At 45.3% G+C, this 16305-nt stretch overlaps 1 protein-coding gene across 4 annotated transcripts in view; it reads left to right on the plus strand.

Moving 5' to 3' along the window:
* The window catches only part of DLGAP3 (DLG associated protein 3), a 66134-nt gene that overhangs the window by 37518 nt on the left and 12311 nt on the right, over positions 1 to 16305 (plus strand). For all 4 annotated transcript variants that reach the window (XM_017518033.2, XM_037734715.1, XM_037734716.1 and 1 more), the window contains 3 exons: positions 4845 to 5058; positions 5341 to 5654; positions 6066 to 6151. In XM_017518033.2, coding sequence (XP_017373522.1) covers positions 4845 to 5058; positions 5341 to 5654; positions 6066 to 6151 — 614 coding nt within the window. The remainder of the gene's footprint in view (positions 1 to 4844; positions 5059 to 5340; positions 5655 to 6065; positions 6152 to 16305) is intronic.

Below are 16305 nucleotides of genomic sequence, written 5' to 3' on the forward strand. Positions count from 1 at the left end.
GCTTGGTGAACAAAGGCAGCCTCAGGCAAGGATACTATAGAGTCATACTATTCTTACCCAAAGTTCAGTAATTTTTATGAATACGTGTTTCTTTGTTGTATGCCTTTGATTGATTTTCAGAGGGATGAAATGGTGGTTTTGACAATTTAGTCCTGCTTTAGAGTCTTATTTTCTTCTTATGTTTTCAGTTTTATCTTTTAACCTTAGAACTTTTAAACATCATTTAAAAGTTATTTTGTTTAAGCTAAAGTAACACTAGCTACTATAACAGAGAAATCTTGAATTCTCAATGGCTTTACTCAATAAAAGTTTAGTTTTTGTGTATATCACAATTTGTATTTTCTATTGCTATATAAATTGTCCCCAAATGTAGTGTCTTTAAACAACAAATATTTATTATCTCACAGTTTCTGTGGGTCAGGAATCTGAGAGCAGCTTGGCTGGGTGCCAGTGGGTCAAATGTCTCACAAAGTTGCGATCAAGGTGTTAGCCAAAGCTGCAGCATCTCAAGGCTTATCTGGGAGAAGATCTGCCTCCACTCGCACTCACATGGCTGTTGGCAGGCCACAAATCCTTGCTGGCTACTGACTGGGGGCATCAATTTCTTCTATGTGGGACTCACTACAGGGCTACTGACAACATAGCAGCCTGCCTCCCCTAGAGCAAAGGCTCTGAGAGAAAGAGAGTAAGGAAAGGTGTCACAGATGGAAGCCATGGTCTGTTTGTAACCTAATCTCAGAAGTGATATCCCATTGTATCTGCCATATTCTATTCATTATACGTGGGTCAGTAAGTCCAGTCCACACTCATAAGAAAGAAATTACACAAGAGTGTGAGTTCCAGGAGATGGAGATCATTAGGAGCTATGTCAGAGGCTGTCTACCATGTACTACACTCATCTTCAATGGAACTTTATCTATGGGAAGCATGAGCAGCTTGAATTAGGAGTGAGTTCCCCAGGAAATATTTTGCAATTGCTTCTGTTAGAATATCCCTGGTTTGGGACTATTTTATGTTAATTTTTAATTTTGGGGGTGTGGCCCATGAAGGTTCATGCAGATACGCAGTATCTGTCTGTGTGAGGACCAGCTTGTAGATACAGATTCTTAGGGGATTTGCCTCTTTTCCCTTCCTGCCTCCCTGTACTTCAGACTAGCTTTCTTGTCATCAGCCTGTGGTGAAGACTAATTTTTTTATTCTAGTTTACATTTTCATCAAAGATTTCACTTTTCCTAACTTTATGCAGGTTCTCATTTCCAATTCCATGCTCCATGTGGGCCTAAAGCCCTCCTCCTGTGCCCAAGTGGGTATTAAAACCTAAGCCTTTGCCAAAACACTGAGACCAACAGCTCCTGCCCCCACCTCCCGCCTCCACTGGGCTGTTTGCAGCATTGGCTCACACAGTTAATATTCTGATTTTCCAGTCTCCTCTTCGCTTTTGTCCCCTGGGGACTTATCTAGCTTTCTTGTGAGCTCAGCTATGCATATAAAGCAACATTTGTTATATTTTATCCAGTGTTTTGAAATAGGAGAGTTTTCTAAAGGTTATCTAAACTAAATAACACATGTAAAGTACACAGGATGTTGCCTGGCCCCTTGTTGGACCCATCAACTCTAGTCTGGACAATTTTCAATTAGACACAAAGCATTTTTACTTTAAATATTCCGTGAGCTTGGAAATGGCTACTGATTCTCAGTCTGGTTTGGAAAAAGGCTAAGGATCTCATCCCAAGAGGATTCTTTGACTCTGACTTTCCTGTAAGTGGGTGTTAGGGGAAGTAGGGTGGAAGTCAGTGCAGGAAGGAGCATTCACAGCACACTGTTACAGTTTTATAATTGTAAGGTAGTAAAGATCAACTTGGGTGCAGTGTTTCTCTGGGAGTCTCTCTGAGTCTGTTTCCCTTGTGTTCTGGTCTCCTGTTGGAACCCCAGATGCTCCTCTTGGCCAGCTCAGCTGGCAGGTGTATGACCTGAGGGAGTTGTTCACCCTCTTTCATCTGCCTTGGATAGAATTGGTAGTGAGTATAGCCTGTGGGTGGGATTTCAAGAGCTTCGGAACCCCAGGGAAAGAGGCACTTCTTATTCTGAGTGGTATTGTTGCTGTGATTTAAGAGCCTCTTGTTGCCAATAATAGTAGCTAAAGTTTATTGAGCATCTACTGTGTGCCAGATATTATGTTAGTGCTTTACACACAGAAGAGGACTAGAGAGACAGAAATATATGACAGAGTGAGATTCCTTTCATCCCTGGTGTCCAGACTCGAGATCAGTGTGCTTTCTGCTAGGGTTAGATTAGCTCCCCTGTGCTCCAAGAGGGATACCCTGGGCTGTATTTGCTCTAGTTGGGGAGTGTCTTGAGCTTAGCCCATAAATAGCAGGAGATAGTTCACTTCCTATATTTTAGGAAATACACTGGCAACTGTTGTCCTTGGTGCCCCAGAAATGCAGACAGAAAGACTGAGTGGTAGATGACAGAGCATCATGGTGAAAGCCACGACTGTCACACAAGTGTGACTTGTGACACTCAAATATGAGAGAACTTAACTTCTACAGGATCTCAGATTGATTTTTCCATGACCTGTGATTTCCATACACTTGTAATGAAGCTACTTTAGAAAAAGCTTCAAGAAGTCCAGGCAAACCGTTTTAATTACTGGGCCCACATTGGAACCACTGAATCTAAGTCTCCAGCAAATTTGGCTCTGAGCTTCTATGCAGTTAAAGCAAGAGAGGTGTTTTGTTAACCCTGGGTTCAGATCTTTAGGGTAGGGTCTGAGTTAATGTAGGTTTAACAAGCTCCCCAGGAGATTCTGTTGCTCAATCAGCCTTACATGGGAGCCAGGAAGCATGACATTTAATTTCAGTTTTGTCACCTACCAGCTGGGCATCCTTAGACAGTTCATCTGCCCTCTCTGGGTCTTGTTTGCCCATTAATAGATTGGAATAGAAATGGCTCTATTTGAAGTAGAATCCAGTAAATCATGTTATGCTTTGGAAACTGAATTATGGAAACATTCAACTACAGTTTACACATGGATCAGGCCACTCCTTTGAGCCTCTGTTGACTGCACATAAATATAACGTTGTGAATCTTTCCTGGGAGATGTCACAAGATGCAGCCATGTGATACTTGCTGTTATGTTTGCCATGGGATGCTGTCGAGGACCTTGTCCATGACTTCATCCAATGGAGTCTATATAATCATCCACAGAGGATGATGGTCTCTTAGTCTTAGGGGCAGGAATTGTTGTGGTTCTCATGGGCATCTGGCCTGTGTTTACCAGGTAGGCCTTGAGACCTTTGCATGCCACTAACTGAGGGCTTGCTGTGTGCCAGTACCTGTACCAAAAGCCTTATATGTTTTTCTTTGAGTCCCCTCAATAACCCTATGAAGATGGTACTATCATCGCTCCCATTTGACAGGCAAGCAAGCTGAGGCCCCCAAACTTTTACTTTCCCAGGGCATTCTGCTAGGAAGTAGTATAGCTGGCTGGGCGCAGTGGCTCACGCCTGTAATCCCAGCACTCTGGAAGGCCAAGGTAGGTGGATCACGAGGTCAGGAGATCAAGACCATCCTGGCTGGCCAACATGGTGAAACCCTGTCTCTACTAAAAATACAAAAAATTAGCTGGGCGTGACGGAATGAGCCTGTAATCCCAGCTACTCAGGAGGCTGAGGGAGGAGAATTGCTTGAACCTGGGAGGCGGAGGTTGCAGTGAATTGAGATTGCACCACTGTACTCCAGCCTGGGTGACAGAGAGTCCATCTAAAAAAAAAAAAAAAAAAAAAGGAAGTGGTATAGCCAGCACTTGAATCTAGGTGGGATCTCACTCATAGCCCATGCAGGCAACTCTGAGGCTGTACTCTCTGATGCTTTTCCTGCTTGGAAGCTCAGGGTTGAATATGCACCCATCTTGAGCAATGTTCAGGACTTTGTCACCTGTGTTCTGAGTGTAGCCCTTACCTCTGGTGGCAACTTTTCCTACCTTTACTTTTTCTTTGCACCAGTTTTCTCCTGTAATGTGAATGAAGCTGCAACCTCTGTGGTATATTTAGTCTTAGTGTGGTGGTGTGCAGCACAGTTCCTTGAACAAAATTTTTGTTTTGCTTCTTTTCATACTTTAACTTATTTTTTTTCTTTTAACACCATGGATTCTGCACCACCAATATACCAAACACAAAACCAAGAACTTCATCCAGCAATGGCTCAGCTTTCCTCAGAGGGGAAAGGTAGAGAAGGAACCCACCGGTTAAGCCTGGGCCAGAGTGAGTGGGCAGAAGGCGGGGAAAGGCTTGGGACACTGATAGATTAATAACTTTGCTCCATCACTTACCCATTAGTTTCTGTCCTGCCACTTGGTATATATATGGGTTGCTTTCGATCAATTTTGTAATGTAATAGATTATAAATAATAAAAGGTGTCCTCCAAGCAGTCCCTATCCCCATACTGGGCAGGAGGGTGTATGCCAGGTCCCTGCTCCTCTCTGTTGGGATCAGGTGAGAGAAACGTCAGGGGCTGGGACTAGGTGGTGAGGAAAGGAAAACATGGTGGTCTGCAGCCTGGGGTGCAGCCAGACAGACACGTGGAAGAGGCATAGGTGGGGTAGAGGTGGGGGTGGGGTATTTAGAGGAAAGAACGGGCCCCAAGACAAGCCTGGGGAGCAGAATGGGGCAGAAGTGCCCCCATGTGTTTTTTGCATTGAGTTAGGGTTTCTTTTGGTTCAAATGTGGAAGAGTCGCCCACAGCCGCTGTAGATACAGAGGTCTTCCTAAGGCAGAGTACCCCAGGGACTTCTACTCCCTCCCGGCACCTCGTAACTGTCCTCCCTCCCCCCGCCCCCCAGCTCAGCGATGAGTTGAACCAGCAGCTGGAGGCCGTGTGCGGGTCCGTGTTTGGGGAGCTGGAGTCCCAGGCCGTGGACGCCCTGGACCTGCCCGGCTGTTTCCGCATGCGGAGCCACAGCTACCTCCGGGCCATCCAGGCTGGCTGCTCTCAAGATGACGACTGCCTGCCCCTCCTTGCTGCCCCTGCTGCTGTCTCAGGGAGGCCCGGCTCCTGTGAGTACAACCTCCCTGTCCCTGGCCCCGCCCTAGGCTGGAGAGCGCGCGGGGTCTGGGTCCCGGCCATCCCCTCGACAGTGCTGTGAACCTGCGCAGATCGGTCCCTCCCGGGCTCGGGTGGCGCGGAGAGCGTCCCCCGGCGTGTGTGCAGCCCTACGTGGAGTAGGCGCCCCTGCAGGGTCCCGTAGGGCCGCTTCGGGGTGGGAGTCGGGCGCGGGCCCGGGACCCCTGCTGGGCCGCGAGCCTCACGCGCGACGTCTCTGTGCCCGCCCGCCACAGCCTTCAACTTCAGAAAGGCCCCGCCCCCCATCCCGCCGGGAAGCCAGGCCCCGCCCCGCATCTCCATCACCGCCCAGAGCAGCACCGACTCCGCGCAAGAGAGCTTCACCGCGGCCGAGGGCCCCGCCCGGCGCTGCAGCTCCGCCGACGGCCTGGACGGCCCCGCCATGGGCGCGCGCACCCTGGAGTTGGCGCCGGTGCCGCCCCGGGCCAGCCCCAAGCCCCCCACACTCATCATCAAGACCATCCCTGGCAGGGAGGAGCTGCGGAGCCTGGCGCGGCAGCGGAAGTGGCGGCCGTCCATTGGGGTGCAGGTATGGAACGGGAAGCGCCCACGAGGGCTCTGACCTGGCTGGTTGGGGCTGGAGTGAGGGGCTGGAAGTGGCCTTCTCGATATATCGACCTTCTTCGATATATCTGGCTTGCCCTGAGCTGCAAGTGGACCTCGTGCCTGGACATCGACGGGGCCGTTCCAGCCAGCCCTCGCCCACTCCCTTGTCCCTGTCCTGGCACCATCGCCCCTCCTGACTAATGGAGGGCTGGAGACCAGTGGTTGGCACTTTGAGGCCTGTGGCCGACCGCCTGGGTCTCTCATCTTGTTCAGGCAGATGGTCTTTGCAGGACCTGCCAGCTGGCTTGGGGCGCAGCCATTGCTAGACGTTCTCCCCGGGAAGGGCTTTCACCTTGGCGCGCCACAGCCACTGATTCCTCCACCCTGCCACCAGGTGGAGACGATCTCAGACTCGGACACCGAGAACAGGAGCCGGAGGGAGTTCCACTCCATCGGCGTGCAGGTGGAAGAGGACAAGAGGTAGGTCACGGTGGGACCCAGGCTTCGGTGAGGGACAGGAGGAGAGGGCTGCATAGTGTCCTCACTAGCCCAGTCTTCCTGCACATCCTCTTTTCCTGGACGTGAGACCTAGCCTTTTTATAGAGGGTGGTCAGAGTATCCACAGAGGCTGTCCACAGAGATGTCACCAGAGGAGTCATCAAACCTAGAGTTCCTGTGCCCATGCCCACCCCAGGTGTTCAGAGGCAGACAGGAGATACACAGCGGTTGCAGGGAAGGAGAGGTTGGGAAAGGTTACATGTAGGTGCCGAGCAGAAACAATTGTCCTTTCCAGGGGATGACAGGATCTGCCAATCCCTCATTACATCCTGTGGTGTACAAGTATGTGAGCTCAAAAAGAAACAAACAGGAAGATTGCAGCTCAGGGGCACCTGGCAGATACAACACTCCTCCTCACTTGGCTCACACATGCATTTAACCAGTTGGGGGTTCCTATTACATGCCTGAGTCTGTGGCATACCCGAGATGGTAGAATTACCAGCAGCCACTATCTGGCATTAGGTGGCCTCAGAAAATATTGACTCCTTAATTTTCACTGAATAATTAGCATTGCCAGCTCTGGAGGGGATACCGGAAAGAGACCTCTCTGTTGTTTGGTGCCTGTGGGGAGATGCTTTCCCTAATGACCGTGTGGCAGTGCCATACGGTCATTAGAGATATGGTGTCTGAGAGCTTGCCTGGGGCTGGCCATAATGGTTTTGTGGTAATCTGAGCTGCCTAAGCCATACGACTGGAGAATAAAACTAGTGTACCAGGCCAGGTGCGGTGGCTCACACCTATAATCTCTACACTTTGGGAGGCCAGGGTGGGTGGATCACTTGAGGCCAGGAGTTCGATACCAGCCTGGCCAACATGGAGAAACCCCATCACTACTAAAAATACAAAAATGAGCCAGGTGTGGCGGTGTGCTCCTGTAGTCTCTGCTGCTCTGGAGGCTGAGGCACGAGAATTGGTTAAACCCAGGAGCCGGAGGTTGCAGCGAGCTGATATCGCACCATTGCACTCCAGCCTGGGTGACTGAGCGAGACTGTCTCAAAAAAACCCAAAACACAAAAAACTAGTGTTCCACCAGCAGCGGTTACTTGCAGCTCTGTTCCCAGTTGCTGTCCTTCCCCTAAATTTCCCCAGCTATTTCTGGAATGCCCTTGGGATGTCTTGTGTGTGCGCCTGATCAAGTCTTTTTGGTGTTCCTGTGGGATTCACCAATTTTCCTGACTTCTGCTTTGCCTCCCTGAAGTTCCGTATGCCTCTGGGGCTGTAAATGCCTTCATCGAGGGTGTCATATGCTGCCCTGCTTGCTTGCATGACTTCTAAAGCTGCTGTCCTTCAAACTTTTACTGTGCCACAAAGATTACAGAAAAATAGCATTCTGTGGCGAACTCAATTTGCAAATCTGTGACTTGAATTATTGAGAGATGGGATAAGAGTCACGGATGGATGCAACTCTATGTTCTGAATCCTACCCACCCCCAACCCTAGTGCTATCCCATGGACCACCAAGCCCACTCACTCCCTTTAGAGGCTTTTTGGTTCCCGGTCTAGAGAGGGCTGTGGAGTGGGGGTTCCCCCATTCTTCCTAATAACCCTTGAATCCTGGGAAGAGTGCTGCAGGTCTTCTAGCTGAGACTTCTGCTAAATCAGTAAACTCTTGTCACTGATTGATTGATTCATTCGTCAGATACTTACTAAGCACATGTTGTGTAATAGCTCCTATGCACTGTGTTAAATGCTTTAGGAAACATCAAAGATGTGGCTCCTGCCCTCACAGAAGTTATGGTCTAGAGGGAAATCAAGGCAATGAATAAGTAATCCTTGAATAAAAATAGACTATACATTATGATATAACAGGTAGTGGGATTTTATTGCACATTTTGTGGGAATATAAAAGAAAAAAGGAGATAAGAGAAAAGGGATGTTATTTAGACTAAGCAGGTGACATTTAAGCTGAGACCTGACGATTGACTAAGAGCTTTCAGATGATGATTGGAGGGAAAAGCATTCCAGGGAGAGGGAATAACATATGTGGAGGTGCTGGGGCAGGAAAGAGTTTGACATGTATCAGGAACTGAAAGAAGGTCCACGTGGCTGGTGTAGGGTGGGGCAGGGTAGTAAGGAGGGAGTTAATTGGAGAACAGGCAGGGAGCAGGTTATGCAGAGCATGGATATGATAAGGAATTGGAATCTAATTATGAGTAATGAGTAGCCATGAAAAGGTTAAAGAAGGAGTGCAACATGATGGAACTTATGTTCATGAAAGATCAAAAGCTGCTGAGTGGAGAATGAATTCGAGGAAAGTAATAGTGGAAATGAGAAAGCTAGTTAGGAGGATTTTTCATGATCCAGAAGAAAGGTGATTACGTTTTGCAGTATGGTGGCTATTGTGATTGGGATGTTTTTCTTCTGTTGTATTTTATAACTAGGCACTGCTAGTGTGTGGCAACACTGTTAGGTTTTGTATGTTGATTTTATATTCAGTAACGTTGCTGCTGAATTAGGTCTTTCTTACTAGGTCTCATAGGTTATCTGAAAATCATGATGGGCTTCCTATATCATCAGTTATTTTTCTGCAAATGAAGATATTTCTTTTAAATCTGTATTTTTCATTTATTTTTCTTGTAATACTCCATTTAATAGGACTTCTGTTCTCTGTTGAGTGGTATTGACTTTAGTGGCTATGCTTCTCAAGATGATTTGCTACGAATTTTGATGGATACCATTTGTCAGATTAAGGAAATTCCTTTCTATTCCTAGTTGGCTAAGAATCTTATTTTTATTTTTTAAAAAAGAAAATATGAGTGGAAGTTTATTGAATGCTTTCTCAGAATCTATTTAGATGATCATAGATTTTTCTCTTTCCACATGTAACATGGTGAATTATATGAATGGATTTTCCAATCTTTCATTCCTGGGATAAACCCTGCTTAATACCATTGTCAGTCTGGATTAAACTTGGCTGTGAGTCACGGAGCCTCAGTAGTGTCTTAAAAGTGTACTTCTCTCTCACTTAAAAAAAAAAAAAAGCCAGCTTAGATGTAGGGAGTGCAGTGTCAGGACTCCAGGCTCCTTGTATTTTGTATGCCACTTTTTGTCCAAGGAGCTGAAGTTCAAGCCCCTCTAGTCATGTCTGCATTCTGAGCAGTGGGAAACAGGAAAGAGGAAGAGGCATGCAGTCCTTCCTTTTTAAAAAGACTTTCTGAAAGTTGCACGCAACCACTTTCATCACATTGGCTAAAATCGCATCACATGGTGGCACCTAGCCGCAAGGGAGGCTGTGAAGTATAGTCGTAGCTGGGAAGCAATGTGGAGGGTGTGAACTACATAGCTGAGAATCAGGGTTTTCATGCCTGAAGACAAAGAATGGCTATGTGGAGCTCTAGGGATTTTGTTACAGTTTGCTATATTATTTTTATATACATTATTAGATTTCTGAACCGTTGTTACTTTAAAATTTTAAATCATTTAGATTTATGACTATATCGTAAGTAATATTGGCCTACAGTTTTTTTTATTGTTACTCAATTCAGGTATTGGAGCTAAGAGAGACTCCTAAAATGAATTTGGTAGGTTTCTGTGTGTTTTTGTTCTTTGGAACAATTTGTGTAAGAAGAATTATCTATTCCTTAAGGTTTGGCAAAGGTTGCCTATAAAATGATGTAGGCCTGATGCATTTTGGGCATAGGAGAAACTTTTAAAACTCTTTTAAAACTTTTATTTTTTATTTATTTATTTATTTATTTATTTTTTTTTGAGACGGAGTTTCACTCATGTTACCCAGGCTGGAGTGCAATGGCGCGATCTCGGCTCACCGCAACCTCCGCCTCCTGGGTTCAGGCAATTCTCCTGCCTCAGCCTCCTGAGTAGCTGGGATTACAGGCATGCACCACCATGCCCAGCTAATTTTTTGTATTTTTAGTAGAGACGGGGTTTCACCATGTTGACCAGGATGGTCTCGATCTCTTGACCTCGTGATCCACCTGCCTCGGCCTCCCAAAGTGCTGGGATTACAGGCTTGAGCCACCGCGCACGGCTTAAAACTTTTAAAGCTTCAGTTTCTTTAGTAATTATTGACCTATTCTGATTTTATTTTTTTCTTGAATCATTTTGGTGATTTATATTTGTTTTAAAAAATGAAACATTTTATAAAAATTGACAGCTTTCAAAGTTTTTGGCACAAATATTCTTTCTCATAGTATTAAAATGTTATCAATATTTGTTGTATCTCTATATTAATATCTCCCTTTCACTTCTTCTCTTTTTTTAGACAGAGTCTCACTCTGTTGTCCAGGGTAGAGTGCCGTGATACAATCTTTAGTAATTATTGACCTATTCTGATTTTATTTTTTCACTGCAACCTCAGCCTCCTGAGTACCTGGGATTACAGGCATCTGCCACCGTGCCTGGATAATTTTTATATTTTTAATAGAGATGAGGTTTCACCATGTTGACCAGGCTGGTCTCGAACTCCTGACCTTAGGTGATCCTCCCTCCTTGGCCTACTAAAGTCTTGGGACTACAGGAGTGAGCCACTGGGCTTGGCTCCCTTTTCATTTCTAATACCATCTATTTATGTCTTACCTCTCTTTCTTGATCAGCCTTGCCTGAGGTTTGTGTATTTTATCATTTAAATATATTTTTTAGGCCAGGCACAGTAACTCACACCTATAATGCTAGTACGTTGGGAGGCTGAGGCAGGAGGATTGCTTGAGATCAGGAGTGCAAGATGAGCCTGGGCAAGATAGTGAGTCCTGATTTCTACAAAAAATGTGAAAATTAGTTGGACATGGTGGCACGCATCTATAGTTCCAGATCCTGGGGAGGCTGAGGTGGGTAAATAACTTGAACCCACGAGTTTGAGGCTGCAGTGATCTCTGATCACACCACTGTACTTCAGCCTGTCTTTGAGACACTGAGACCCTGTGTCAAAGAAAAAAAAGTTGGGGAGGTGGGGAGAAAAAATAAATATATTTTAAAACTTATATTTTATTCGTCTTTTTAAAAAACTAGTTTTTGGTTTTGGCGAGCAATCTTTAATATTTCCTTTCTTCTACTACTTTTGGTTATTTTCTTTCTTCTGCCGTTTGTCTTTTTTTTCTGCCTCTTGAATTCAACCCTAACTTTCAATATTTTTTATTTTTTAACATGTGCTCTTAGGGCTATAACTTCCCTTATAACTATATACTTTCCTTTTTTTTTTTTGGAGACAGAGTCTCGCTCTGTTGCCAGGCGCCAGGCTGGAGTGCAGTGGTGCGATCTCGGCTCACTGCAACCTCTGCCTCCCTGGTTCAGGCAATTCTCCTGCCTTAGCCTCCAGAGTAGCTGGGACTACAGGGGCACACCACAACACCCAACTAATTTTTGTATTTTTTTAGTAGAGATGGGGTTTCACAATATTGGCCTGGATGGTCTCGATCTCTTGACCTCGTGATCTGCCCACCTCGGCCTTCCAAAGTGCTGGGATTACAGGCGTGAACCACGGCACCCGGCCATAACTATATACTTTTATGGCTGCATCTCATCAGTTTTGAGATGCAGTATTTTTATTGTACATTTCTGAATAGTTTATAACTTTCATCTTTCATCATGTTTCTTTTTAACCTATGAATTTTTAGAATAAATTTTTAAATTTTTTTTAGTTTCCAAATGAGTTTTTTTCACAGGGGACTGCCTTTTCATAATTGATTTCTAAACTTGCTACATTGTGGCCATTCATATCATGTATCTATTATACTTCTTCCTTAGAATTTGTTGAGGCTTCCTTCATTATGTGTACATACATCATATATCAGGGGTCCCCAGACCCTGGGTCGGGGACTGGTACTTGTCCACAGCCTGTTAGGAACCAGGCTGCACAGCAGGCGGCGAGCAGCAGGTGAGTGAGCATTACTACCTGAGCTCACCTCCTGTCAGATAGATTCTCATAGGAGCCCGAACCCTATTGGGAACTGCATATGTGAGGGATCTAGGTTGTGTGCTTCTTAAGAGAATCTAATGTTTGATGATCTGTCTCCCATCACCCCCAGATGGGACTGTCTAGTTACAGGAAAACAAGTTCAGGGCTCCCACTAATTCTACATTATGATAAGTTGAGTAATTATTATATGTTACAATGTAATAATAATAGAAATAAAGTACACAATAAATGTAATGTGCCTGAATCATCCCAAAACCACTCCCACTATGACCCCTGCAGCTTGTGGAAAAATTATCTTCCATGAAACTAGTCCCTGGTGCCAAAAAATTTGGGGACTGCTGTCATATGTGGTCAAACTTATCATTTATACTTTTCAAATGTTTATCTTTTTTTTTTTGTACATTCGATCTACCATTTCTGAGAGGTGTATTAAAAATGTCTCACTGTGATTGTGGATACGTCATCTGCCCTGGTATCTTTTACTTCAGTTTGAGAATGTGCTGTTTATAAACATTCAAGCTTTTGACTGTTGTATCTTCTTGATGGCTTGGCTCTTTATCATTAAATAGGCAGCTTTTCATCCTTACTAATGTCTTTTGCCTTGAAGTCTTTTTTGTCCTATTTTATTGCTTTGGCTTCTTGCTTTTGGTTAATTTTCCAATATATCTTTTTCCATCCTTTTATTTTCAACCTTCCTGTATCCTTATGTTTTAGATGTGTTTTTTAAATTTCTTTTTTTTTTTTTTGGTGAAAAGAGTCTCACTCTGTTGCCCATGCTGGAGTGCAGCGGCATGATCTTGGCTCACCGCAACCTCTGCCTCCCATGTTCTAGCGACTCTCCTGCCTCAGCCACCCAGGTAGCTGGGATTACAAGCACCTGCCACCACACCTGGCTAATTTTTGTATTTTTAGTAGAAATGGGGTTTCACCACATTGGCCAGGCTGGTCTTGAACTGACCTCAAGTGATCCACCTGCCTCGGCCTCCCAAAGTGTTGGGATTACAGGTGTGAGCCACCACGGCACCTGGCCTATATGTGTTGCTTATAAGCAATATGTAGCTAGAGTTTAGACATATTCGATCCATGTATATACTTTTTCATTACTGATTTATTTGAGTTCATCTCTATTATCTCTTTAAACATTTTCTAGTTGACATGCTTTTTCTTTGCTTTCCCTCTCTCCTACTTTTTATTTATATTGAACTAATCAACAGGAAATAAAGTTTACTTTATTTCTCTTCTCTCCACTGGTTTGGAAGTTTACATTTTAGTAGTGATTTCCCTTAAAAATTTAACAGATATACTTAATTTCATTATTTTCCTTATAAAGTCTGACATTATTTTCCTTATAAAGTCTGACTTCTATCTGTCTTTGGCAGAAAACAAGAATCTTGGAACACTTTAATTTCCTTCTTAATTTTCTCCTCCCATCTTCCATCTTAATGTTTCTCTAGTAGTTTGATTATACTTCTTTAAAAGTCTCTGCTAAATCCGCTGCTATTGTATCTTTTATGCTTTAATAGTTTAGATTTACAAATGTGTTTCCATAATTTATGTGCTCCCTATTGTTTGTTACTGCCTTCTTTTTCCTCCTGGTTCAATTTACTTCATGTTGAAGCACTGCTTAAAGTTTTAAAGTTAGTGTCTCACCTTGAGGCTTGAGGTTTCTTGTGTTTCACAGGTAATACTCGTTTGAACCCCACACCCCCACACAAGGAAGCCTTAATGTTCCGATTTCCCAGCATCCTCCTTCCAGGCCAACATTCCTGCATCCCTGCCATGAGTGTTTCAAGTCCAAATTTGCAAATGAAACAGACCTTCTTGGCTGCTGGCTTTGTGCACAGGGTCTCTTTCCAGCTCCCCTTGCTGCACAGGTCTGGGGTTTCTCCTCTCATCCTCCCTCAGCGTTTTCATCTAGCCTCTAGCATATGCCTGGACTGAGCTCCTTGTGGCTCACTTGGCTTAGACCCCCTCTCACAATACAGGTTTTGAATTTCCTTCCTGTTTCTCATACCTGGAAATTTATTTTCAAGCCCAGCATTGTGGCAAAAACGCTTTTTTGATTTTTTTAAAATCCAGCATTTCTGTGTGTTTATTCCGTGTGTTTAGGGTGTGAGTGAGAGCTCCCTAAGTTAGTTCAGTCTACTGTATTGATCTGTGGTCTGAGTAAGGCTGATAGCAGTGGATACAGAGAGAAATGGGCCAATTCGGGTGGCATTTTAGAGTGAAAGTCAGGGAAGGGCAGGGACAGGCAGAGAACGTGGCCGTCCTTGCTCTTGTGTAAGAGCTTGGAGAGGTCTTGATGTGGAGGGCTGAGGAGAGGACATGGTGTTGAATAAGCATCTAAAGAACCAAATTGCCTGGGACAGGTGATCACACTGGGAATTCAGAGCGAGTGACAGGTGCGGATAGGGGAAATCTGGCCCATCTCTTTGGCCAGGCTCCCTGGCCTGTCTGCTGCAGGCATCCTTAGTCATACACCTGTATAGCCCTTTCTGTCCCTTATGTCCCTGGCACTTTAAGTCTGACTCCCCACACACCATGCCCCAACTGGTGCATAAAAGCGAGCCATGAATTCCAGCAGCCTCGCCTGGCCAGTTTTCAGGCCTAGCCCCCACTGCGCACACAGCCACGCCCCATTTTCTTTGACTCTTGTCCTTACTGCTGTCTCACTTATCCCAGTATCTGTTTCTCTCTTTGTACTTCGGTTTTTAAAATTGCTGGGCAGGAAAGTCTCTTCTCATCTGCCTTTCAGGGTGTTCTCTGCTCATCTCTTGGGTGAGGAGTTTGGACTTCTTGTTCCATCTGGGAATTGTCTGTGAGTCCTTCCAGTTGCCCAGTATCAGCGATGACTTGGCTTAGAATATACAGTGAGGGGTCTGGCACTCCTTCAGCTCTATCTGCACTGCACCCCGTCCCCCCAAGATTGATCTGTCCACAGATATTTATTGATTGGTATTATTTGCCAAATAGTGTGCTGGGCACTGAGGATGCAAAGGTGGGCAGAACCAGAGATAGCTTCAGCCCCTGCAAAGCTTACCCTGCTTGATTATATGTTTAGGCTCTTAGATGCCTTCCACAGGAGTTTCTACAGGAGCTAGTTTGAAGGCTCTGCCTAGTTGAAATGACACCATCCTCCCTCCTCCCTGCCCACTCCCCCTCCCACCCCTCCAGCCTGCTGCCAAATACTCTTGGCAAAACCTCTTGACAACTTCTGGATATTGAGCTTTCCTTGGATACTGTGTCTCTTGGGATAACCCAGCTTCTTCCCAGAGGCTTTTATGTTATCCCCCAGAGAATCAGAGTAGAAACTCTCCCTGAAGTAACCATGATGACAACTTGCAGAATTATCAGGAATGTAATCACTGTCACCTTGGAGAACTCAAAGGGAGGAGGCTTCTGCAGCCTCATTTACAGGCTTGGGAGAAAAATTGTGAATGCATTGTTACGCATTAATGACAATTCACAGCTGAAGCCAGTTTTTATCCTGCGCTGACAGCTGTTGGTGGAGACCACAGCAAATACTGCCAAATCTAAAACTAAATAGTGACATAAGCCCTGAACTTCACTATCCTGAAAATTCATCTGTTAGAGTTAGGAGTGGGTTTGACTGTGATTTACAGAAACCCCCCCACCAAACAACAGTGATTTAAATATGATAGAAGTTTATTTCCCTCTTGCTTAGAGGAAATCCAGGGAGCATTAGTTGAGCTCTGACAGGTGCCCCACAGTGTGAGGACTCGGAGCCTGTCTTATTCCTCATCCCCCACCCCATTAGCACTTGCCTTTGGTGTCATGTTCCAAGATGTCTGCTTGAGGTCCAGCCATCACGTCTGCACGCTGGTGACCCAGGAGGAGGAAGAGGCGAGGAAGAGGCAAGGAAGGGCGTACCCCCTCCTTTTAAGGACACGTTTTTGGAAGTTGCACATGCCACGACTTCTTTTATCTCATGGACTGGAACTTAGTCACATGGCTACATCTACTTGGTAGGGAGATTGGGAAAGAATCTTTTTTTTTGTTTTTTTCTTTGCGATGGAGTCTCGCTCTTTTGCCCAGGCTGGAGTACAGTGGCGCTATTTCAGCTCACTGCAACCCCTGCCTCCCAGGTTCAAGCTGACTCTCCTGCCTCAGTCTCCTGAGTAGCTGGGATTACAGGCATGTGCCACCACACCCAGCTGATTTTTGTATTTTTAGTAGAGACAGG

Source organism: Cebus imitator, unplaced genomic scaffold (genome assembly GCF_001604975.1).
Source record: "Cebus imitator isolate Cc_AM_T3 unplaced genomic scaffold, Cebus_imitator-1.0 Scaffold657, whole genome shotgun sequence".
In the NCBI taxonomy this organism is placed as follows: Eukaryota; Metazoa; Chordata; class Mammalia; order Primates; family Cebidae; genus Cebus; species Cebus imitator.